Source organism: Triturus cristatus, chromosome 6 (assembly GCF_964204655.1).
Source record: "Triturus cristatus chromosome 6, aTriCri1.1, whole genome shotgun sequence".
Taxonomy (NCBI): Eukaryota; Metazoa; Chordata; class Amphibia; order Caudata; family Salamandridae; genus Triturus; species Triturus cristatus.
Window position 1 is genome coordinate 667,330,047 of NC_140589.1, and position 23,888 is coordinate 667,353,934.

At 50.7% G+C, this 23,888-nt stretch overlaps 1 protein-coding gene across 1 annotated transcript in view; it reads left to right on the forward strand.

The window, feature by feature from the left end:
- MDN1 (midasin AAA ATPase 1) overlaps positions 1 to 23,888 on the forward strand; it is a 2,002,810-nt gene that overhangs the window by 690,150 nt on the left and 1,288,772 nt on the right. Inside the window, exon 37 of the mRNA XM_085611158.1 lies at positions 18,189 to 18,311. Coding sequence (XP_085467284.1) covers positions 18,189 to 18,311 — 123 coding nt within the window. The remainder of the gene's footprint in view (positions 1 to 18,188; positions 18,312 to 23,888) is intronic.

The following is a 23,888-nucleotide window of genomic DNA, read 5'->3' on the forward strand; positions in this document are numbered from 1 at the left end:
AAGAAGGGCAAGGGGGGCCTACGCCCTATCTTGGACCTCCGGAACGTCAATGCCTTCCTCCGAAAGGAAAGGTTCAAGATGCTAACGTTGGCTCAGGTTTTAGCTGCCCTAGACCCTGGAGACTGGATGGTAGCGTTGGACTTGCAGGACGCATATTTCCATATCCCCGTCCTGCCGGCCCACCGGCGTTACCTGCGGTTCACGGTGGGCCAAGAGCACTTTCAGTTTACCGTGCTCCCCTTCGGCCTCACCAGTGCCCCTCGGGTGTTCACGAAAGTGATGGCGGTGGTCGCAGCTCATCTGCGCAGATCAGGGGTTCCAGTCTTCCCCTATCTCGACGACTGGTTGTTGAAGGCGGGCTCGCCCCAGGCAGTCGTCTCCCACCTCCAGACTACGGCGGATCTCCTGCATTTGCTGGGGTTTTCCATCAACGTGCCGAAGTCACACCTGAGTCCCTCTCAGAAGCTCCTCTTCATCGGAGCGGTTCTCGATTCGGCGCAGTTCCGGGTCCATCCACCGGAACAGCGGGTCCGGGATATACGGGCCCTGATTCCCATCTTTCGGCCTCTATCCCGGGTTTCGGTCAGGCTAGTGTTGCGGCTTCTGGGGCTGATGGCCTCCTGCATCCTACTAGTGCATCACGCCAGGCGGCGCATGCGGGCTCTGCAGTGGGACCTGAAGTTTCAGTGGGCCCAGCATCACGGCAACCTGTCCGACCATGTCTTGATCTCGGAGGGCACTGCACAGCAGTTGCAGTGGTGGCTCACGGACCGCGAGTGGGTCAAGGGCAAGAGCCTCTCCCTTCCCCAACCAGAGCATGTCGTAGTGACGGATGCGTCCCTCCTGGGATGGGGTGGCCATATGGGAGAGGCGGAGATCAGAGGCCTCTGGTCTCCGGCGGAGTCTCGTCTCCACATCAACCTGTTGGAGTTGAGAGCGATCCGGCTTGCACTGAAAGCCTTCCTTCCCTCTGTCAGGGGAAGTGTCGTGCATGTGTTCACGGACAACACCACCGCCATGTGGTATTGCAACAAACAGGGCGGGGTGGGGTCGTGGACCCTTTGTCAGGAGGCTCTGCGCCTCTGGACATGGCTGGAACACCAGGGCGTCACCCTGGTGGTTCAACATCTGGCGGGCTCTCTGAACGCCAGAGCAGACGAACTCAGCCGCCGGTGCATGATGGATCACGAATGGCGTCTGAACTCCGAAGTGGCGCAAGGTCTCTTTCAGCAGTGGGGAGAGCCTTGGTTAGATCTATTCGCCACCGAAGAGAACGCGCAATGTCAGCAGTTCTGCGCGTTGGAATTTCCAAGGCGGCACTCGCTCGGCGACGCTTTTCGTCACGAGTGGAGTTGCGGTCTGTTGTACGCCTTTCCGCCTATACCACTTCTGCCCAGAGTGCTGAAGAAGATCAGGCACGACCGGGCCCAAGTCATCTTGGTGGCTCCGGATTGGGCACGAAGATACTGGTATCCCGAGCTACTCAGTCTGTTGACCGCTCCCCCGATACGTCTGCCCCTTCGGGAGGATCTTCTGTCGCAGCAGCAGGGGACGGTCCTCCACCCGAACCTGTCCAGCCTCCACCTCCATGCGTGGAGATTGAGCGGCGGCAGTTGATGCCATTTGACTTGCCTCCTGAAGTCTGTGATATCATTCTGGCAGCCAGGCGTCCCTCCACAAAGTCGGTATACGCCTGCCGGTGGAACAAATTTGTGGCATGGTGCACAGCAAAGGCTGTGGATCCCCTTTCCGCCCCTCTTTCTGAGGTTCTCCTCTTCCTTCTTTCTCTGGCCCGGCAGGGCTCTGCCCTGGGCACCCTGAAAGGTTATCTTGCTGCCATCTCCGCCTTCTTGCGGCTCCCTGATCAGCCTTCTCTTTTCAAGTCCCCTGTGGTTACACGCTTTCTCAAAGGCATTACACACACGTTCCCTCCTGTCCCCTTTGTAATGCCTCAGTGGGACTTGAATCTGGTATTGACATTCCTGATGTGCGCTCCCTTCGAGCCTCTTCACAATTGCCCTCTTCGTCTGCTGACGCTTAAGACTGCTTTTCTGGTAGCCATCACCTCGGCTAGACGGGTGAGTGAGCTCCAGGCTTTATCTTCAAAGCCTCCTTTTCTATCTGTTCATCCGGACAAGGTTGTCCTTCGGCCTCGTCCCTCCTTTCTTCCTAAAGTGGTGACTCCGTTTCACCTTGGGCAGTCTGTCACCTTGCCCACCTTCTTTCCGCCTCCGCATCCTTCCAAAGAGGAAGAGCGGCTCCACCGTCTGGACCCAAAACGTGCGCTCTCCTTTTATCTGGACCGCACAAAACAGTTCCGGGTGGACGACCAGCTTTTTGTTGGGTACGTGGGCGCTAAGAAGGGGAAAGCTGTGCACAAACGGACCATCTCTCGGTGGGTCATTTTGTGTATAAAAATTTGCTATTCCTTGGCTAAAAAGGACCCTCCTGTTGGGCTGCGCGCCCATTCTACTCGGGCCACGGCGGCTACTACTGCCTTGGGACGGGGAGTCCCTTTGCAGGACATCTGTCAGGCGGCGACGTGGGCTTCGCTACACACGTTTGCCAAGCATTATTGCCTTGACAGCCAAGTCCGGAGGGATGGCTTCTTTGGCCGTTCTGTCCTCCAGGACTTTCTGGTGTGATCTTGGTTCGCAGACCCACCACCGGGGATGGTATTGCTTGGGTATCTATTCTAAGGTGAGGAATCTAACTAACGTGTTTCTTTCAGATGAACAAGTTACTTACCTTCGGTAACGATGTATCTGTAAGAAACATTAGTTAGTTAGATTCCTCACCGACCCTCCCATCCTCCCCGTTCTGCGAACTGACATCTAGGGTTAAGGTTGTCCTTTCAGGCCCCTAGATTTTATTTTTGGCACCAGTGTCGGTCTTTGCATGGCTCTGCGTTCCTGGCGCGGAAGGCTATGTACAAGAACTGACGTCAGCGCGCGAGGGCGGCGTCTAAGTACTCCGACGACGTCATCCCGGCGCACGACGCCGACGACGGACGCGGAGCCGCAGACGACGCCTAGCGACGCGCAAGGGGTATTGCTGACGAAAAATCTTCCGGATCCAGTCTGACGCCTGGGGATATTCTAAGGTGAGGAATCTAACTAACTAATGTTTCTTACAGATACATCGTTACCGAAGGTAAGTAACTTGTTCAACTGGAGCAGTTTGGGAAGAAGATTTTTAATTCCGCCAGTTCGGTCCTGTGGTCTGTGAACACCGCGTGCCTCTTGGACAGTTACTCTCATTCTGTGTGGGATACAGTTGCGCAAGTGCTGCCACAGTGTCCGGTGGTTGTTCGGGCAATACTTTCCCAAGCTATTGCTGAGGGGAGAGACGCAGTTAAGTGGTCTTGACACTGCTGACTCGCTGGGCAGAGCGATTTGTCACGCCTGGCTGAGGACAACTGGCTTTTCTGGGGATGTCCAGAACACATTGATGGACATGCCCTTCGATGGCACTCGCCTGTTGGGCGATAAAGCATACTACGCGTGGCAACGTTTTAAGGACTCACGGGCTACGGCCAAGTCCTTAGGCCTTTCAGTTACACGCACTCCTTCGCTGCTGCTTTTCGCTCCTTTCGTGGCCAAGGAAGGGGCGCCCAGACACGTTCATTTCAGAGCCACAGGCTTGCGCAGCAACAGTCTCAGCGCAGCTGCGGACGTGGGACCCACAGAGGCGGGTCACTGGGCCAGCATGCAGGTCAGTCAACAACCCCCCCTGCAGCCACTGCCTCAAAACCTTCCTAGTCTGGTGTTTCAGGCCCACCAGACGCCAGTGGGTTGCAGGAATCGCCATCATCTCCACCACTGGCGCACCATCACATCGGACAGGTAGGTTCTGCAGCTTGTCCAAAGGGGCTACACCCTCCCCTTCGTGACTACCCCTCCAGCCATGCCACCACAGTACCACCGCATATCGGGGGATCACTTGACACTTCTCCAGCAGGAAGTTGCGACCCTCTTGGCCAAGGGGGCCATAGAGCGCGTTCCGACACCAGAAGTAGGTCGTGGTTGTTACTCCCACTACTTACAAAGAAGGACAAGGGCCTCCGTCCTAGCTTGGACCTTCGGAACGTCAATCGCTTCAGGTTTTGTTTGCCCTAGATCCGCAAGACTGGATGGTAGCATTGGACTTGCAGGACGCATATTTTTACAGCCCCCCCCCCCCCCTGCCGGCCCACCGGCGTTACCTGCGGTCCACGGTAGGCCACGAGCACTTTCAGTTCACCATGCTCCCTTTTGGCCTTATCAGCGCCCCTCGGGTGTTCACGAAAGTGATGGCGGTGGTCGCGGCTCATCTGCGCAGATCAGGGGTATCAGTCTTCCCCTATCTCGATGACTGGTTGTTGAAGGTGGGCTCTCCCCAAACAGTCGTCTCCCACCTCAAGACTACGGCCGACCTCCTGCATTTGCTGGGGTTTTCCATCAACGTGCCAAAGTCGCACCCGATTCCCTCACTGTAGCTCCTCTTCATCGAAGTGGTTCTGGACTCGGCGCAGTTTCGGGTCTTTCCTCCTGAACAGCGAGTCCCGGACATTCGGGCTATGATTCCAATCTTTCAGCCCTTGTCCAGGGTTTCGGTCAGGATGACCTTGAGGCTGCTGGGCCTCATGGCCTCCTGCATCCTGCTCACCAACCATGCCAGATGGCATATGCAGGCTCTGCAGTGAGACCTGAAGTTCCAGTGGCTGCAGCATCAGGGGAACCTGTCCGACTACGTCCAGATCTCGGAGGGCACTGCACGACAATTGCAGTGGTGGCTCACAAATCATCATTGGGTCAGCGGCAGATCCCTCTCCCTTCTCCAACCAACCGGAGCACAGAGTGGTGACTGATGCATCCCTCCTGGGATGGGGCGGCCACATGGGAGAGGCGGAGATCAGCGGCCTCTGGTCTCTGTCGGAGTCCCGGCTCCATATCAACCTTCTGGAGCTTCGGGCGATCCTACTTGCACTGAAGGCATTTCTTCCCTCTGTCAAGGGGAAAGTGGTGCAGGTGTTCACAGATAACACCACTGCCATGTGGTATTGCAACAAACAAGGCGGGTGGGGTTGTTGTAGGAAAGTGGCTCTGTATATACTGTTCTCAAATAGGTGCAGTGTGTACAGAGTCCACAGTCCCCAGCGGTTTGGCAGAGGCTAAAGTTAGATATAACCTTACTCTCTAAAGTGGTAGGTTGGTTGAGCAGTAAGGCAGTATCAGAGGACAGTGCAAAGCATTTGTTGAACACACTCAGTCAGCAAATGATCTCACACACTCAAGAACTGAACTCTAGGCCAATGGTTTGTATATAAAAATGTTTTTTTATTTTAGAACCAACAATAGATATCAAAATATACTTTCTCAGAATGAGATGCTTTCGTTAATTACTTTGCACTAGGCAATTGACTTTTGAATGCAAGAGTTACAGTTTGTTGCAATAGGCAACACAATTTCAAACACAATAATACATTGAGCTCAATGGGAATGTCAAGTTAAATGCAATGGGTTACTTTTAGGATTACTTTTCTAACTCCAGGACTGGATCCTAGATTCAGTCCTAGGACAGTTCCTCGAAACGGGTGAGTAAATACGATTTAGTTACTGTTGTGATTTTTAAGCAATATTTTGGTATTTTAAAATTTGACACTTGGAAACTTTTTCTAATAAATTCACCAATGTTATCCTATGGAAAGAAATTCACTTAGCAGGTATGTGGGGTTATTGTTACTTTTTCTAGCTCAGTGTTGGATTCTGGATCCAGCACTAGTGTATCACCAGTAAGCAGTTGAGAGTATGTGTTTAGGTTATACAGGCGATTTGTAACAAATATTTGTAAGTTTGCAAAATTGACACTTAGAAACTTTTTCAGCAAAAACCAGGCAATGTTATCCTATGGATGGAAATTCAAGTTGCAGGTAAAGTATGTTCTCGTTACTTTTGTAATCTAGTGCTGGGCTCTTAGGCTCAGTACTGGGACATCTATCTACAACAGTTAAGTAAGTTTTCACAGTTGGTACGATTTTTAAAGAATATTTGTAGTTTGGAAAAATCGACACAAGAAATTTCACAGAAAAACAGTCTGTGGTTTCCAATAGGAGAAAATTGAGTCAGTGGTAAGTATGGTTGTAATTCCTTTTCAGGGTCAGTGCTGGGCACCAAGATCCAGTACTGGGATCTCTCCTAATAGCAGGTAAGTATTTTTGATTTCGTTACTCGGTTGATTTTAGGTGAATATTTTAAAGTTTAGAAACTCCACACTTAGAAGAAATTTCAAGGGAAACCAGCCAATATTACCCTATGGAAGATAAGTGAGTTATCGGCTTTTGGGTAAGTACTCGACTGGCAGAGTTAAGGTGCTGGGCATAGACCCAGGGGTCTCCCAGGGTCAGGTAAGTACAGTTGTTACACCCTCAGCGGCACAGGGGCAGCCGGGTGTAGAGTGAGGTAGGCCCAATGTGATCCTATGGGAGGCAGAGGGCCCGTGGTTGGTGGCTGTTGGCTAGCAGGTCACGCGGCTGTGGGAGCTGGGCTCCTGGTCACTTGCTCAGGGCAAATGGGGAAGTAGGTAGGAGTAGAAGTTGCACCGCCAGGGCCGCTCGGGCGGCTGGGTGCAGGGTGCTTTTGAGCCGTCGGGCGCTCCATGGATTGCAATGGAGAAGCTCAAGAACGAACAAAGGCTGCAAGCACGGGGACGAAGATTCTTCGGGTGTGACCACCACTTCGAGAGGTAAGTTGGGTAGTTGGAGGATAGGTAGGTACCCAGGAGTTGGGCCGCAGGGCGCCGGCTGCAGAGGTGCCTTTTGGTGTCAGGAAATCTTACCCTCTGTTGATTTCCGTTGGGGGCGGTCCCTGGTTCTGAGGTTGCAGGCGTCGTCAGTAGCGTTGAGGTGGGTCCTTGGGTGCCGGATTCGGGGTCACAGTCGCCGGTGGGACGTCCTCGTGGTCTTTGTCCACTTCAGCACAGGCCAGGCTTGGCGGGTGCTGTGTGTGCAGGGTTTGCGGGTCCTGGCTGATGCCAGGGGTCAGCTACTTGCTTTGAGCAGTGTCACTGCTCGTGGGAGCAAAAACCAAAGGAAATGATGAACGGAGTGTTGAACATTGCAAGCACTCACCCCCAGTCAACTGATCTGGGTTTAATCCATCACCCTTCTTTAGCCCACTCTGCCACCCCAGTTCAGACATGGCCATATGCAAATCAGTCTGACCCTGTGCCTCATGGGAACAGTCCAGCCCGAACTACCAAGCCATGTCTTCCCTGGACCGGAAACAAGCTTCCTAGGACCGGTTTCTGGCATTTCAGCCGTCTTCAGCCAGGCTTGCTTGAATCCAGTGGCAAAGTGAGCAAGGGACTTACGTCTGAGCATACCCTGCCAACTTATGGCGAACAAAGCAAAAACCAAAGGAAATGATGAACGGAGTGTTGAACATTGCAAGCACTCACCCCCCAGTCAACTGATCTGGGTTTAATCCATCACCGTTCTTTAGCCCACTCTGCCACCCCAGTTCAGACATGGCCATATGCAAATCAGTCTGACCCTGTGCCTCATGGGAACAGTCCAGCCCGAACTACCAAGCCATGTCTTCCCTGGACCGGAAACAAGCTTCCTAGGACCGCTCGTGGGAGTCCCAGATGCTTAGAGTCACAAGGTAGGCAGGTCCTCCGGGGTTTGTGAGGTTGCTGTCAATGGCAGATTCCGGGATTTAGCAGGAGCCGGTTCGAGGGTCGACACGCCGGTAGGGCTGGGGCCAAAGTAGTTGGTGTCTTCCTCTTGTTAGCAGCTGCACGGCAGGTCTTCTTTCTTCTTGCTCTTCTTTGCTGTTTCGGAATCTGGATCTAAGGAAGGAAGGTTCAGGGTGCCCCTAAATACAAAATTTAGGGGTGTTACAGGTAGGTAAAGGGCAGGGACCACTGGGCCTCTGCCCTGGGGTGGGAACACCCCCTATCATGCCACTCTCCTGTGGGAGGGGGGCAGTGGCCTAGTCCTGATTGGGCAGGTCTCCCCATCTTCAAGATGGCGAGAGCCCGGAGATGTGCTGCACCTCGCCTCCCCCACCTGAGGGGTGGGGTTTGCAGAGGCTGGCACACCCCTTGTCCTTCCTTGGGGTTTCCGGCCAGTCTTCCCGCCAGAGTGGGGTTTTAGAACCGGTAGGGGCCAGTTGCTGAGTACAGCAAGTGGCCTGGAGAAGCTCACAAATGCGGCATGCCTTTGAAGCTTCCCCTGCCCATCCTGGGGGAGGAGACCTAGCACCTCGCCCAGGATGTGCATTGTTCCAGGCCCAGGAGAGCGGATGGCTCTCTACCCAGGGGTCCAGCAACATGTCTGCTGTGTGGCAGCCTAGGCAGCCCCTCAGACCAGACATGGATTGTAGGTTCGGTTCAGGGGGCATCTCTAAGATGTCCTCTGTCGTGCATTGTACATTAAATCCTGCACTGGCATCAGTGCGGGGTTTAATGTGCTGAGAAGTTTGATACCAAACTTCTCAGTCTTCAGTGGAGCCAACATAGTGCTGTGGAGTTCGTGTTTGACGAGCTCTCAGCACCATGTACTCTTAAATGGCAACACTGCACTTACAGTGCCCAGGAATGGACCTGGGTACTGTTGGGGCACAGGGCTCCTGCACCTGTGCCCACACCACTGGCATAGGGCACCCAGCTAGAGGGGTGGCTGATGTATGCCATGGCAGTGTAGATTGTGGGCATGGCACACAGGGATGTGTGCCATGTCGACTTTGTTTTGTCTTGTACCCAGACACCCAGCCTGCAAGGGCAGTGTGTTTGTGTGTGTAAGGGTAGAGGGCCTCTAAGGTTGGCCCAATGAGTGCTGCAACCCTTAGAGGCCTTCCCTGGTCACAAGGCCCTGGGTACCTAGGGTACCATTTACCAGGGGCTGACATGTGGCCAGGTTTTGCCAATTGGTGTTTTGTGTTTTAGGGAAGGAACATAGGCCCTGTGCACCTGATTGGCAGGAGTCCAGGGCACACAGAGTCAAAGTACATTCAGTAATTCAGCAAAAAGTGGGGGCATACCATGCAATAAAGATGGCACTTTCTCACACTCCTGCCAAGAGTTCTCAACAAGATGTGAAATGACCGTGCCCAAGACATCCTTGTGCCTTCGTACTGTGCATGGAGAGTTTGGCATCCTGATCTACTGAGCATGGCAATCGATCCTCTGAACAGGCTGCCTCTTCCAGATCTTCTGTTGCAGCAGCAGGGGAATAGTTCTGCTCCTGAACCAGTCCATTCTCTGCCTTCTAGTGTGGAGATTGACTGGCAGCAATTGACTGTTTAAATCTGCCGTTAAAAAACATTTGTGACATGATGTGCAGAAAAGTCAGTTGATGCCCTTTATACTCCCCTTTCTGAAGTCTTGCTCTTTATTCTTTCTCTTGCCCAGCAGGGCTCTCTACTGTGGGCACCCTTAAGGGATAACTCTCTGCTCTGTCTCCCTTCTTGCGGCTCCCTGACCAATCCTCCGTGTTTAAATCTCCTGTTGTATGTAGGTTTTTGAAGGGTCCCATCCATCTCTTTCTCCCTTCGCCGTTTATTGTGTCTCAGTGGGACCTTAGTTTAGTTCTCACATTTTTGATGTGTGCTCCTTTCGAGCCTCTCCACAACTGTTCCCTCTAGCTTCTCACACTAAAAACAGTCTTTCTGGTGGCAATTACATCTTCCCATAGAGTGAGTGAGCTGCAGGCCTGGTCATCTAAGCCGCCTTACTTCTCAGTCTATCCTGACAAAGTGATGCTTTGCACAAGGACCTCCTTTCTACCTAAAATGGATACTACAGTTCGAGGCATATGAGCTGCAGATTACACACTTGTGCATAGATCGCCATCTGGTGTTGGGCCCGGATGTTTGCAGTTGTTTTTCCTCTTGGAAAGTCTTTGGAAGTCACGAGGTCGGTGACTCCTCCTTTGGATCGTATTGCGCATGGGCTTCGGCTCCATCCTCATAGTTTTTTTCCGCCATCGGGCTCGGATGTGATCTTCGGGCTCCGGTTCCGAACAGGTTTCCAGTTCAATTGACGCGCATCCTCACCCCAATTCGCGGTATTGTTTCGATCGCGATCCCCACACTCGACGCGGCTCTCATCACTCACGAACCTTCGATTCCAGTCATCGACGCCGGCCTTCGGCCCTACCCAAGCTCCGGTCCTGGCTCATGGAAAGGACTCCCTTCAAGAAGTGCCCTCGATGTGGGTCCAAATTCCCCCACACCGATCTCCACGAAGTATGTAATCTCTGCCTCTCCCCTGAACACGAGGCTTGAGACTGTCCGGCGTGCAAGTCCTTCTGGTCCAAGTAAACTATTCGGGACGGAAGTGCAAGAAGAACTATGGCACACTCGTCGACGGCGATTCCAGATTACCTCTTCGGACAGGGCATCGACGCTCCAGAAGAACACCACACCGACGAGGGCCTCGTCAGTGCCTCCGAAGCCGACGATTCAGATGTGGAGGACATCACTCAGGTACAGAGGGTCATGAGTACCAATTTGCCCCCCCCCCCACCCTCGCCGGCACCGAAAAAGGCTTCGGTCACGCCTTCGCCTCCGGGCCTAGGTAAGACCTAAGACAATGCTTACCACACCGCACCTTCGGGACCGGTAAAGAAGCCGATTAAGCCTTTAGGCGGCTCGGGCTCGAGCCAGCCCACCGTCGGTGCCGACAAACATTCCTCGGCATCGACACTGAAAAAGAAAATGGCCTTCTCTTCGGCACCGAGCCCCATACCGAAACACTTGGTGCCGAAACACGGTTCCAGCTCCTCGATACCGACTCCATCTTCGGAACCGACGAAAGCACACAAGGCCACCGGCACAGAGATCTCTAAGTCGAAACCCATCTCGACACCGACCAAATAAAAAGACCTTTCCAAGCCCCATACTTCTATACAGGACACTAAAGTCAAAAAAACAACGGCCCGACACCTACAGCGCCGAAGGGTAAGCCACCTTCGGAGGAACTCTTTACACCGGATCCCTTGCAAAAGACATTAACCAAGGATCCCAAAACCGGACATTTGATGCTCAGCATCAAAAAGAGACAGCTGGAAAAACCTGCCCCAGCTCCACCTCCAAAAAGGAAGGATTCTGCTACCTCACCTTTCAGAATACCTTCCCCACCTCGTCCACCCCCTCCACCGTCCCCCCTCCACCTTCTCCCTCTCCACCCCCTCCTTATCATTCCCCAACGCCCCCTCTGGATGATGATGATCATAACATATATGATGACATAGGGGACGCACCCCATGACTCACCCATAGGGTACCCCACTCCCAAAGGCTCCCCAGACCCATGGGACAACTAGAACGTCCCTGACATCCCTAACGTCCCACAAGATGATCTCTATCCTTCGAGACCATCCCCACCAGAAGACTCATTGGGGTTCAACCATTTACTCCAGAGGGTTGCACACTATCACGGGGTAGACCTCCATACCGACCCCGTGGAGGAGGATTTCCTCCTCGATACTTTCGATACCACGCATAGGGCCACCTCCATACTGCCCATGCTCAAAGGGGTTATAAAACATGCGCCAGAGGTCTTTAAAGACCCAGTTAGAGCAAGGGTCATTAACCCAAACATCAAGAAGAAATATGAAGCCGCCCCTACAGATTCCTGCTACATCAGAGGGCCAGCCCCACTAGATTCCCTGGTAGTGTCCACAGCGCGAAAGAGGGCCAACTCCCAGGCGTCAGGCGAAGCACCACCACCTGACAAAGAGTCAAAACTCTTGGACGCATCTGGCAAACGCACTGCTCCACAAGCCGCCAATATATGGCGTATCGCCAATACACAAGCGTTACTGGCTAGATATGACGGGGCCCATTATGACGAACTAGAAGCCATAATGCAGCACCTCCCTGATAAATACAAAAATAGGGCAAGCTAGTTAATTCAGGAGGGAAAAACCATCACAAATACCTCCATCCATTGTTCCCTAGATGCAGCAGACACCGCCTCCAGGGCCATCAATACTAGCGTCCTCCTCCGTCGCCATGCCTGGCTCAGGATCTCAGGATTTAAACCAGAAGTGCAAGCTTCCATCCTGAACCATCCCTTTGACCACGAACATTTGTTCGGCCCAAAAGTTGATGAGGCCCTAGAAAAAATGAAAAAAGATACAGACACAGCGAAATCTATGGGAGCCTTACAATCACACCCTCCCAGGCGTTCCTTTCACCGTTCATCCTTTCGGAGCACATCCAGAGGCTACTCCTCTGATACCGCTTCCACGTCATATAAACCCAATCCACCTTCACAAGGGGTTACCAAAGAGGCGGCTACAAGGGCAGCAATAATAAAGGCAGAGGCAAGACAAACACTGCCCACTCTGCCGCCACACCTACCCAATGACTTCCCTCCACTCCCCCCCCAGACCATCCCACTCCGGTCGGTGGCAGAGTCCAAAATTTCCTTCATGTCTGGGCTACCATCACCTCAGACAAATGGGTGACACAAATAATTCGATCAGGCTACTGCCTAGAACTAATCTCTACCCCCCCCCAAACATTCCACCCAGGCAACGCCCAATGTCACAGGAACATCTAGCATTACTAAAGCAGGAGGTAATTTCCCTCCTACAAAAAGGGGCGATGGAACACGTGCCTACCAACCAACGCAATCTGGGGGTTTACTCCCTATATTTTCTCATACCAAAAAGGGACGAGACTCTATGGCCCATCCTAGACCTCCGGCTCCTAAACACATACATACACTCAGACCATTTTCACATGGTAACACTTCAGCAGGTACTTCCCCTGCTCTCCCAAAACGACTTCCTGACCACTTTAGACCTAAAAGACGCTTATTTCCACATTCCTCTACACCACGCTCACAGGAAGTTCCTCAGATTTGTAGTGGACAACCAACACTACCAATTCAAAGTACTCCCATTCGGAGTCACAACAGCACCACGGGTATTCACCAAGTGCCTAGCAGTCTTGGCAGCACACGTCAGGAGACAACACATCCAGGTCTTCCCATACCTAGACGACTGGCTAATAAAAGTCAGCTCATACAAACCAGTGTGTACAACACACGCATGCCACTATCCAGCTACTTCACCACCTGGGCTTCACTGTAAACCACGCAAAGTCCCATCTGCAACCGTCCCACGTAAAACAATACCTCGGTGCTACCATAGACACCTCAAAAACACTAGCCTACCCCAGTCCGGCCAGGATCACAAGCATTCAGACTCTACGCGCAAAATTTACAACACAACACACTATTCCAGCTCTAGTGTTTATGCAATTAATCGGGATGATGGCCTCTTGCATATTCATAGTACCGCACGCAAGACTCCAGATGCGTCCTCTCCAAGAGTGCTTAGCGCGCCAATGGAACTAGGCCCAAGATCAATTAACAGATCTGGTGTTGGTAGACGGTCGTACCCATCGCTCTCTGCAGTGGTGGAGCACCAAAAACCTTCCCAAAGGGCGACCGTTCCTGGACCCGGTTCCTCAGATAATACTAACAGCGGACGCATCGCTCTCCGGATGGGGAGCCCACCTATTGCATCACACCATGCAGGGCAGATGGACACCTCAACAAAAGTTACTCCACATCAACCATCTGGAGTTACTAGCGATATTCTTAGCCCTGAAATCCTTCCAAACACAGATCTCAGGCAAGGCAGTCCTAGTCCGCACAGACAACATAACAGCCATGTACTACATACAAAAACAAGGCAGCACACACTCTCCACAGCTCTCTCAGCTAGCACAGAGCATATGGAGATGGGCCATACCCCAGAAAATCTTTCTCCTAGCCCAACATGTCCCAGGAGTCCAAAACACTATAGCTGATCTATCCAGCAGACACACAACAGATCCACGAGTGGGAACTACACCCACAAGTTCTTCACCCGTACTTTCAACTGTGAAGGCATCCACAGATAGACCTCTTCACCACCCACGAAAACGCCAAATGCCCAAGCTTCGCTTCCAGATATCCACACCCATTGTCCAAAGGCAATGCGATGTGGATGAACTGGTCAGGCAGATTTGCGTACGCTTTTTCGGCTCTCCCACTCACTCCATTAGTGGTGCGCAAACTACAACACTCCCTCACTCTCATACTAGTAGCTCCAACTTGGGCCAGACAACCGTGGTACACCACACTGCTGGAATTATCTGTAGTACCGCACCAAAATTTACACCTCTCTCCACACCTCTTAACCCAGAACCATGGAGAGATCAGACACCCGGACCCATCTCAGCTCAATCTCGCGATCTGGCTGCTGAAATTCTAGAATTTGGTTACCTCAATCTTCCCCCCAACTGTATGAACGTCATCAAATAAGCTAGGCGACCCACCACTAGGCCGTGCTACGCCACCAAGTGGAAACGTTTTGTTGTCTACTGTCACAACAATACCATCAATCCCCTAGATGTGTCCATTCAACATATCATAGGCTATTTACTACACCTGCAAAGATGCAATCTAGCCTATACATCTATTGGACTGCACCTCACAGCCATAGCAGCTTATCTACAAAACAGGCAACATCTATCACTTTTTAGAGTACCTGCCAATAAAGCCTTCATGGAAGGCCTTAAAATAATAATTCCACCCAGACTGCCACCCTCACCTGTGTGGAACCTAAACATCGTTCTCACCAGACTAATGGGGCCTCCCTTCGAATCTCTGCACAAATGTGAACTCCGGTTCCTAACATGGAAAAACCGCTTTTCTGGTAGCCATCATTTCTCTCAGAAGGGTCAGTGAGATACAAGCACTTACCATTCAAGAACCTTTTCTACAAATGCACCATAACAAGGTACCAACCCAAAATTCCTCCCTAAAGTCATTTCTCCCTTTCACATAAACCAAGCGGCAGAACTACCAGTTTTCTTCTTGCAACCACAGACCGTTGGAGAAAGAGCTCTTCACACACTAGATGTCAAAAGAGCCTTACTCTACTATATACAGAGAACACAACCTTTCCGTAAGACCAAACAGCTGTTTGTCTCTTTCTCTCCACCACACAAAGGCAACCCCATCTCCAAGTCGGGAATAGCTAGGTGGATTGTCAAATGCATTCAGATTTGCTACCACAAAGCAAAACAAACGCTATCCGTTCCCCCTAAAGCCCACTCTACACGTAAAATAGGGGCCTCAATGGCCTTTTTAGGGAACATCCCATTAGATGATATCTGCAGAGCAGCTACATGGTCAACACTGCACACTTTCTCTAAACACTATTGTGTAGATGTGCAAACTAAGCAGCAAGCTAGTGTAGGTCAGGCTGTACTCAAAACATTATTTCAAACCACTGCAACAGATACGGGTGATCACCGCTAAGGGTGGGTACTGCTATGTAATCTATGCACAAGTGTGTAATCTGCAGCTCATATGCCTCGAACGGAATATGCTACTTACCAGTATGCATCTGTTCTTGGCATGTAGAGCTGCAGAAATACACACGCCCACCCGCCTCCCCTGCTACCTTTATCTGTTCCATTTCATCTTATTTAGATACAACACACATGGGCATCTTAACTGTTATTACTACGCTCCATCTTTCCCTGTTGGCGAAAAACAATCTGAGGATGGAGCCGAAGCCCATGCACAATACGATCCAAAGGAGGAGTCGCCGACCTCGTGACTTCCAAAGACTTTCCAAGATTTAAAAACAACTGCAAACATCCGGGCCCAACACCAGATGGCGATCTATAGATCTGCCATTCTACATGCCAAGAACAGATGCATACTGGTAAGTAGCATATTCCTTGCACGCAAGCCAATCCATCGCATTTCCTGCCTTCTATGCTTCTCCATATCCCTCTAAAATAGAGGAGCAACTCCACCATCAGGACTCAAAGAGAGCGTTGTCGTTTTAACTTGATTGCACATGTGAGTTCCGGGCGGATGACCTCCTGTTTGTGGTACATGTTGGGACAAAGAAGGGTGGAGTAGTGCAGAAGTGAACTCTCTCTTGCTGGGTTGTGCTCTGCATCAACATCTTCTAAGCATTGGCCAAGAAGCAAACTTCTGAAGTCTTGCGATCAGATTCCACCAGAGCTAAAGCTCCCACCATTTCATTTGCACGTGGTGTTGTGTGCAGATTTAGATTCCGTTTATAGGTTTCCCGATTTATGCCCTTATATAGGTACAATTTACATTGCCCTTATTTGGACATAGAAATCCGGCCCTTATTTAGATATTGTCCATATAAAACAAATACAGCCGTGGCCACCTACATCCGTCCATCCACGTCACAACTAATTTTCGAAAACCAGACCCTTAAGGAATTTCCCCCAGCTTGAATATTGATGTATCCAAGAACTCATTAAGTATGCATGAACATCTATTCCTTAGGGCTTCATTCATGACGTTCCTCTGCCGACTTTTACGTCAATTCTGGCATTCCTAGACACCTTCAAGGTATAAATATATCAGCACTTGCCCTGGCAAATTGCGGTTCCCGGAGGATTTGATCCATCCCAGACTACGCGGTTCGCCACGGCAAGTTCGGAATGAGATCGAGTTCTACCCTGATGCACTGACCTGACGCTGCCATCCTCCTCGCAGAGAATCCAGCTCCAGTGCTCTGACTTCCCTTGCGAGGGGTTAGACTATCGAGTCCAGAAAAGAGATTCCAACCTCTCTCATTCTAAGGTATGGAGCTGACTAGAACTTAGAGAAACTTTTGGCAACTCATGGCTAAACTAAAATATAGCTAGCTATACTTTAGAAACGGCACCTACTTCAAACCTCGTACTACACTTGGTTTAGGTACACTGGGGTAGAACAATTTAGAAGCATCAGATGAGTCTTCACATTTTAGCTTATTTTATTTATGTATGTATTTTGATTAATATATGTCATAGCTACAAACCATGCTATTGCAGTATTATTTTATCTTACTGCTAACCTCGTACATATTGTACTTCGCAGTCTGTCTTACGATTGTAGCAATTTATATCTCTTGCATGAGAAATAAGACTGTTCAATAAATCCTTCTATTGAAACGCCTGTCTCTCTATTTCTGTGCAACTCTGTAGAAACGAAACATGCACGATTGACTGAGTGAAACGGTTATCGATTGTTTCCACAATTCTGAGACTGTTCCGATTCTAAAAGGAAACAGTTGTCATGTTTATGCAGTTGTCCGAGACTAATCCCTTCTTGCATATTAGAGAAGTTTCTTGTGACCTCTGAGTTAGCTAGCACACACAAGTAATTAAGTTCAATATACTCGATAGAGACATACTGACCTTAGTCAAATCTATAGTGTATGTTATTCCAATGTGCAGAGTCTATCAGGGATAGAGGAACTACACTACAGCGGAGCTCCAGTCCTAGACAGGCAGCAATGTGGGCTTCCCTGCACACGTTCACCAAACACTACTGTCAGGACAGTCAGGTCTGTAGGATGGGCACTTCACCCGTTCAAACCTGCTGGATTTTCTTGTCTGAAATTTGTCTGCAGACCCACCTCCAGGGGATGGTAATTCTTAGATATGCATTCAAAGGTAAGGAACCTGCGGGTAGAAGTCTGTATCAGATGAATAAGTTGTGTACCTTCGATAACGCCTTCTCTGCTGGAGACTATATGTAGTCTCAGATTCCTTACCAGCCCACCCATCATCCTTGCTCTGCTGACAGATTTCTAGGATCAGTGCTGATCCCTTTCAGGGCCTTAGTTTATCCACGCCCGTGTAGGTGTTCTTCATGGCTCCGAGTTTCTGGCGTGAAAAGTCTTGAAAAGTAACTGACATCAGCGCTGTGAGGTGGCCCCGATATAGGTGCTGTGGATGTCACTTCTGGTGCCAATGACGTACACAGAGCCAATCGACACCACCTATTGATGCATGGGAAAATTCAAAGATAAGGAATTTGCTGCTAGATATAGTCTCCACCAGATAATGCGTTGCCGAAGGTAAGTAACTTGTTCAACAGCATCACGTTTTGAAGTAAGCCTGTCGACTCACTTGAGGGAGGTTGTATGATACGGAACAATGTGCAGGATCCATTAACGGTAGAGTAGCTACGTGATTTTCTTACAAGTGAGTGGTGATATCACAACTAGACTGTCACTGGAAAATTAAAGGTATTTTATACTTTTATTGCAGGATTCCATATTTTATAATGGGTTTTGTTAAGTTGCTGCTGTTTTGGTGGAAGGTTAATACGCAGCCGTTAGTCCTAATTAGTTCCTCATTCTTCCTAATATTACAGGATGTGACTGACTTGTTTGGTACAGATTTGCCTGTGGAAGGAGGAAAAGGAGGAGATTTTTCTTGGCGTGATGGACCTCTCCTTGCAGCATTGAAGCATGGACATTGGATTGTTCTAGATGAAGTGAGTGTTTTCCAATTATACAGGTTTCATTGTAGCAGACTTAGTGAATGTAAACGAACCTTTCTTGGAGCCCTTTCTTTGGTATGGACTTAGGGAAACTTAGTTTTTTTTAAAGTACCTCCATTTCAGTTCCCCTGTATTAAACTGACGTTACCTGGTAAGCCATCTTAACAAATGTTACTCCCATTTGAAGTTTTAAGTATTACTGCAAAGCATGAAATGTCAAGTTTTTACTGTTTTGGTTTAGAGGTCAACACTGAAGAGTGTGAAAGTTTTTGTTGGGCATTTGTTTAGGAATCATGTACATGGTTCAGAAAATCTTCTAGATTATGCTCGACTTTGTTTTTGTGTGTTTTTTTTAGGTAGATCACTACTATTACTGTTGTAATAGCTAAAAGCACCTTTTTTTTCTTCCTCTAATGAATTGTATTTTCAAAAGAAAAAAAGCCCAGCCTTATACATGGCTTTAAATCTTCAGAAGTAATATTGAAAATGTTGGAGGTTGGCTCTTTATATAGTATCCCAAAAAGAGGTATACTGTGCAAGAGTCTAGCTATTGTAGAGTTTTATGCTTTTGCTAACACACAGTCAATAAATGATGCCCACAACTCAGTTGGGATAACGACACCAATTTATAAACGTAACACAGATATATATTGCTACAAGAGTCCATTTGATCAGGTAAGTATGTTTTGAAATAGAAATGCTTTTCCTTTTCAAAAGTTGACACTTAGTGCAATTTTCAGAGGCGGAAATGTTATCCTATGGTAGAAAAACAAATACTGCATACAGTTAGATCTGAAAGAAACACGTTAGTTAGATTCCTTACCTTAGAATATCCCCAGGCGTCAGGCTGGATCCGGAAAGATTTTCCGTCAGCAGTATCCTTGCGCGTCGGTAGGCATCATCTGCGACTCCGCGTCCGTCGTCGTGATCGCCGGGATGACGTCGTTGGAGTACTTAGATGCCGCCCTCGCGCGCTGACATCAGTTCTTCTTTCTTCTGCGCCAGTAAGCGCAGATCCGGGAAGAGCGTACCCTTAGACATTTTTTGACTAACATTTGGACATTTTTGTCTCTTTTCGAGTAGACTTAGACTTCTGGTGCCGGTAGGGATGCCCGGGTTCAAGCCGTGTGACGTCGGTCACCGACTGATGTCGGTCACCGCTTCACCATCGGTGTCTCTACTGTCTTGGGGCCGACCACGATGACAATTCGTGTCCCGACTGCCGGGCCTTGACCTCGAAGGCTAGGCGGGACCTCGAGATTCGGCTCCGCTCGAGGTCCTGGTCGCGGAGGAGGTCGAGGGAATGGTCGCGGAGTCAAAGTCATCACCGCTCGTCGGGTTCCAAGTCCTCGCATTCAGGTAAGGCGAGGCATGGTAAAAAAGTCAAAGAAGCGACACCGCTCTTCTGACTCCCCTCGCCGGTCGTGCGACTTGGCTGAGGGTTCGGGTGGCACCACCCACGCGGCTCCGCTGGAGCCGCAAGAGTTGCATCCGGCCCCACACCCTCCGGTCCCTGGGCCCGATGCCATTCCGGGCGAGATTCGAGACTTCCTCGTGGCCCTGAGGAGTCTCGTTCCACCGTCAAGACCGGCTGGCGCGCCTCCGGGCCCCGCAGGTCCGACTGGGGGTCCTAGCAAGCTGGCGACTTCGGCCCCGACGCCGCAGGTCCCCATGGGATCCAGGCCTGGATTCCGGTCGACGCCGGTTGACCTCTCGACTCTTCTGCTGGCACCGACCCCCCCATGGTGCTGCTCCTAGTGCCGTCCTCGGACAACGCCGTCCCTAGTTTCAGCTCTGGTCCGGCGTCGGAGCGGCGCCGCTCGGCGCCGTCTCCGGCGTCTATGAATGAGCATTTCATCTATAACCCGGCTCCATCCTTTCTGCCTGTTTACCAGGAGATGGATGAAAGGGAGGACTGGGAGGGGTCTGAGGACTCTTTGGCACAGCAGTGCCATTTAAGTCAGGACTGGGCAATGAGCTGGAGGATGCCTGTGGTCTAGACACTTCCCCTGACACTGGTTTCATCTCTCCTCCTTCCGTGGCTACAGCGGAGGATGCGACTTATGCTGTGGTGCTGCGCAGGGCGGCCCAGGCCCTACACCTGGAGCTCCCTGCAGTGGCTGTGAGGACTAACCTCCTCACTGAGGTGCTTCAGCCGCCAGTAAGTTCTCCGGAGCCTCTGCTGCAGTTTAATGAGGCCCTCACCGACGTTCTGATGGGCACTTGGTCCAAGCCCTCCACAGTCTCTCCTGTGGATCGGAACGTGGCCCGGCGCCACTGCCCAGCTCCGGGCGACCCCAGCTTTCTGTCTGTACACCCCACCCCTGAGAGTCTGGTCATCCAGGCCTCCACTTCCCAAACCGCCTTCCCAAACCGCCTTCCCGTCCACTCCTCCGGATCGGGAATCCAAAAGGTTGGAGCAGTTTGACAAACTGTATTCCTCCCTCAGCCTGGGGTTGCGGTCTATTAATACCACGTGCCTTTTGGACCGTTACACCCACTCTTTGTGGGATACGGTGGCGGACGTGCTGCCCCAATGTCCAGAGGAGGCCAGGACACGGCTCGCCCAGGCTCTTGCTGAGGGGCTGGATGCAGCACGGTACTCCATCCGATGTGGACTTGACACCATGGTCTCGCTGGGAAGAGCGATTGCAAAGACGGTGGCGATTCGTTGTTACGCCTGGCTGAGGTCCACGAACCTTTCAGGGGATGTCCAGAGCACCCTCATAGACATGCCCTTTGATGGCCGTTTAAGGACTCCAGGGCTACGACCAAGTCATCGTGTGACTCCCGAGCAGGACTGGGCGGACGAGTTAGAGGAGGCCGGCGGCCTTGTCTCTCCTCTCAACCGGGGTTTGCCTCTCCTCCGCCTACCATGAAGGGGGGCGCCGCGTACACGATGGTGCTTCGTCGTGCCGCTGAGGTCCTCACACTTGATCTGCCTACGGTGGCCCTGAAAACGAATCTCCTCACTGAGGTGCTCCAGACGGCGTCCACTTCGTCGGAGCCCCTGCTGCCATTTAACGACGCACTCACTGACGTCTTGCTGGGCACTTGGTCGCGGCCAGCCACAGGGGCCCCGGTGGATAAGAATGTCACCAGGCGTCATCGCCAGGCGCCGGGTAACCCTTCCTTTCGGACCACTCATCCTACGCCCAAAAGTTTGGTCATCCAAGCTTCGACGTCCCAGAGTGCCTTTCCCACGACTCCGCCGTATAAGGACTCTTAAGAAGCTGGAGCAGTTCGGCAAGCGGTTGTTCTCTTTGGCCAGCTTAGGGCTGCGGTCAGTGAACACTCCATGCCTCTTGGGCCGCTATTCCCACGGTGTGTAGGATGCTGTTGCACAGGTGTTGCCTCCGTGTCCTGAAGAGGCCCAAGCTGTGCTGTCTCAAGCTGTTGCCGAGGGTAAGGATGCGGCCAGGTTCGCCATTCGGTGTGGTTTGGACACCGCGGACACACTGGGTAGAGCCGTTGCTACAACGGTGGCGCTTGTCGCCACGCCTGCTTGAGATTGTGAGAAAGTGGCTCTGTATTTACTGGTCCCAAATAGGTACAGTGTGTACAGAGTCCACAGTCCCCAGAGGTTTGGCAGAGGTTAAAGTTAGATATAACCTTACTCTCTAAAGTTGTAGATTGGTCGAGCAGTAAGGCAGTATCAGAGGACAGTGTAAAGCACTTGTTGTACACACTCAGTCAGAAAATGGTCTCACACACTCAAGACCTGAACTCTAGGCCAATGGTTTATATAAAAAATATATGGTTGTTTTATTTTAAACCATCACTAGGTATCAAAATATGCTTTCTCAGAATGAGATGCTTTGGTTAAATACTTTGCAATAGGCAATTGACTTTTGCAATTAATAGTTAGTTTTGTTGCAATATGCAACACAATTTCAAACACAATAATACATTAAGCTCAATGTGAATTTTAAGTTATTTGCAATTGACTACTTTCAAGATTAATCCAGGACTGTATCCTAGATTCAGTCCCGGGACAGTTCTTGGAAACAAGTGAGTAAATTCGTTTTAGTTACTGTTGTGATTTTTAAGCAATATTTTGCTATTTTAAAAGTTGACACTTCTAAACTTTTGCTAATCAAATTACCAATGTTATCCTATGGAAGGAAATTCACTTAGCAGGTAAGTTGGTTAATGGTTACTTTTTCTAGGTCTGTGTTGGATCCTAGATCCAGCACTAGTGTATCACCTGTAAGCAGTTGAGAAACTGCGTTTAAGTTACACAGGCGATTTTTAAGGAATATTTATAACTTTGCAAAATCGGCACACAGAAGAAATTTCATAGAAAAACAGTCAATGGTTCCCTATGGAAGAAAATTCAAGTTACGGGTAAAGTATGTTCTCGTTACTTTTGTAACCAGGGCTGGGCTCCTAGGCTCAGTACTGGGACCTCTATCTAAAACAGGTAAGTAATTGCGTTTTCACAGTTGGTACTATTTTTAAAGAATATTTGTAGTTTGCAAAAATCGACACTTGGAAGAAATTTCACAGTAAACCAGTCAATAATTTCCTATGGAAGAAAATTGGGTTAGTGGTAAATACGGTGGTGAGTACTTTTCAGGGTCAGTGCTGGGCACCAAGATCCAGCACTGGGATCTCTCCTAACAGCAGGTGAGTATTTCCGTTTTCGTTACTCGGTTGATTTTAGGTGAATATTTTAAAGTTTAGAAACTCCACACTTAGAAGAAATTTCCGAAGAAACCAGTCAATGTTACCCTATGGAAGAAAAGTGAGTTATCGGCTTTTGGGTAAGTACTCTACTGGCAGAGTTTAGGTTCTGGGCACAGACTCGAGGGTCTCCCAGGGTCAGGTTGGTTCAGTTGTTACACCCTCAGCAGCACTGGGGCGGCCGGGTGCAGAGTGAATTAGGCCCAATGTTATCCTATGGGCGGCAGGGGGGCCTTGGTTGGTGGCTGCTGACTAGCAGGTCACGCGGCTGTGGGAGCTGGGCTCCTGGTCACTTGCTCAGGGCAAATGGGGAAGTAGGTAGGAGTAGAAGTTGCACTGCCAGGGCCACTCGGGCAGCTGAGTGCAGGGTGCTTTTGAGCCTTTGGGCGCTCAATGGATTTCAATGGGAAAGCTCAAGGATGAACAAAGGCTGCAAGCTCGGGGACGAAGATTCTTCGGGTGCCACCACCACTTTGAGAGGTAAGTTGGGTAGTTGGAGGATAGGTAGGTACCCAGGAGTCGGGCACAGGGGGCCGCAGGTCGTCTGGTTCAGGGGTGCCTTTTGATGTCGGGAAATCTTACCCTCTGTTGATCGCGGTTGGGGGGGTCCCTGGTTCTGAGGCTGCAGGCGTCGTCGGGAGCATCGAGGTGGGTCCTTGGGTGCTGGATTCGGGGTCACAGTGGCCGGGGGGACGTCATCGGGGTCGTTGTCCACTCCGGCACAGGCCAGGCTTGGCGTGTGCAGAGTGTGCAGGGTTAGCGGTTCCGGGCTGATGCCAGGGGTTAGAAACTTGCTTTGAGCAGAGCCACTGCTCATGGGAGTCCCAGATGCTCAGAGTCACAAGGTAGCCAGGTCCTCCGGGGTTTGTGGGGTTGCTGGCCACA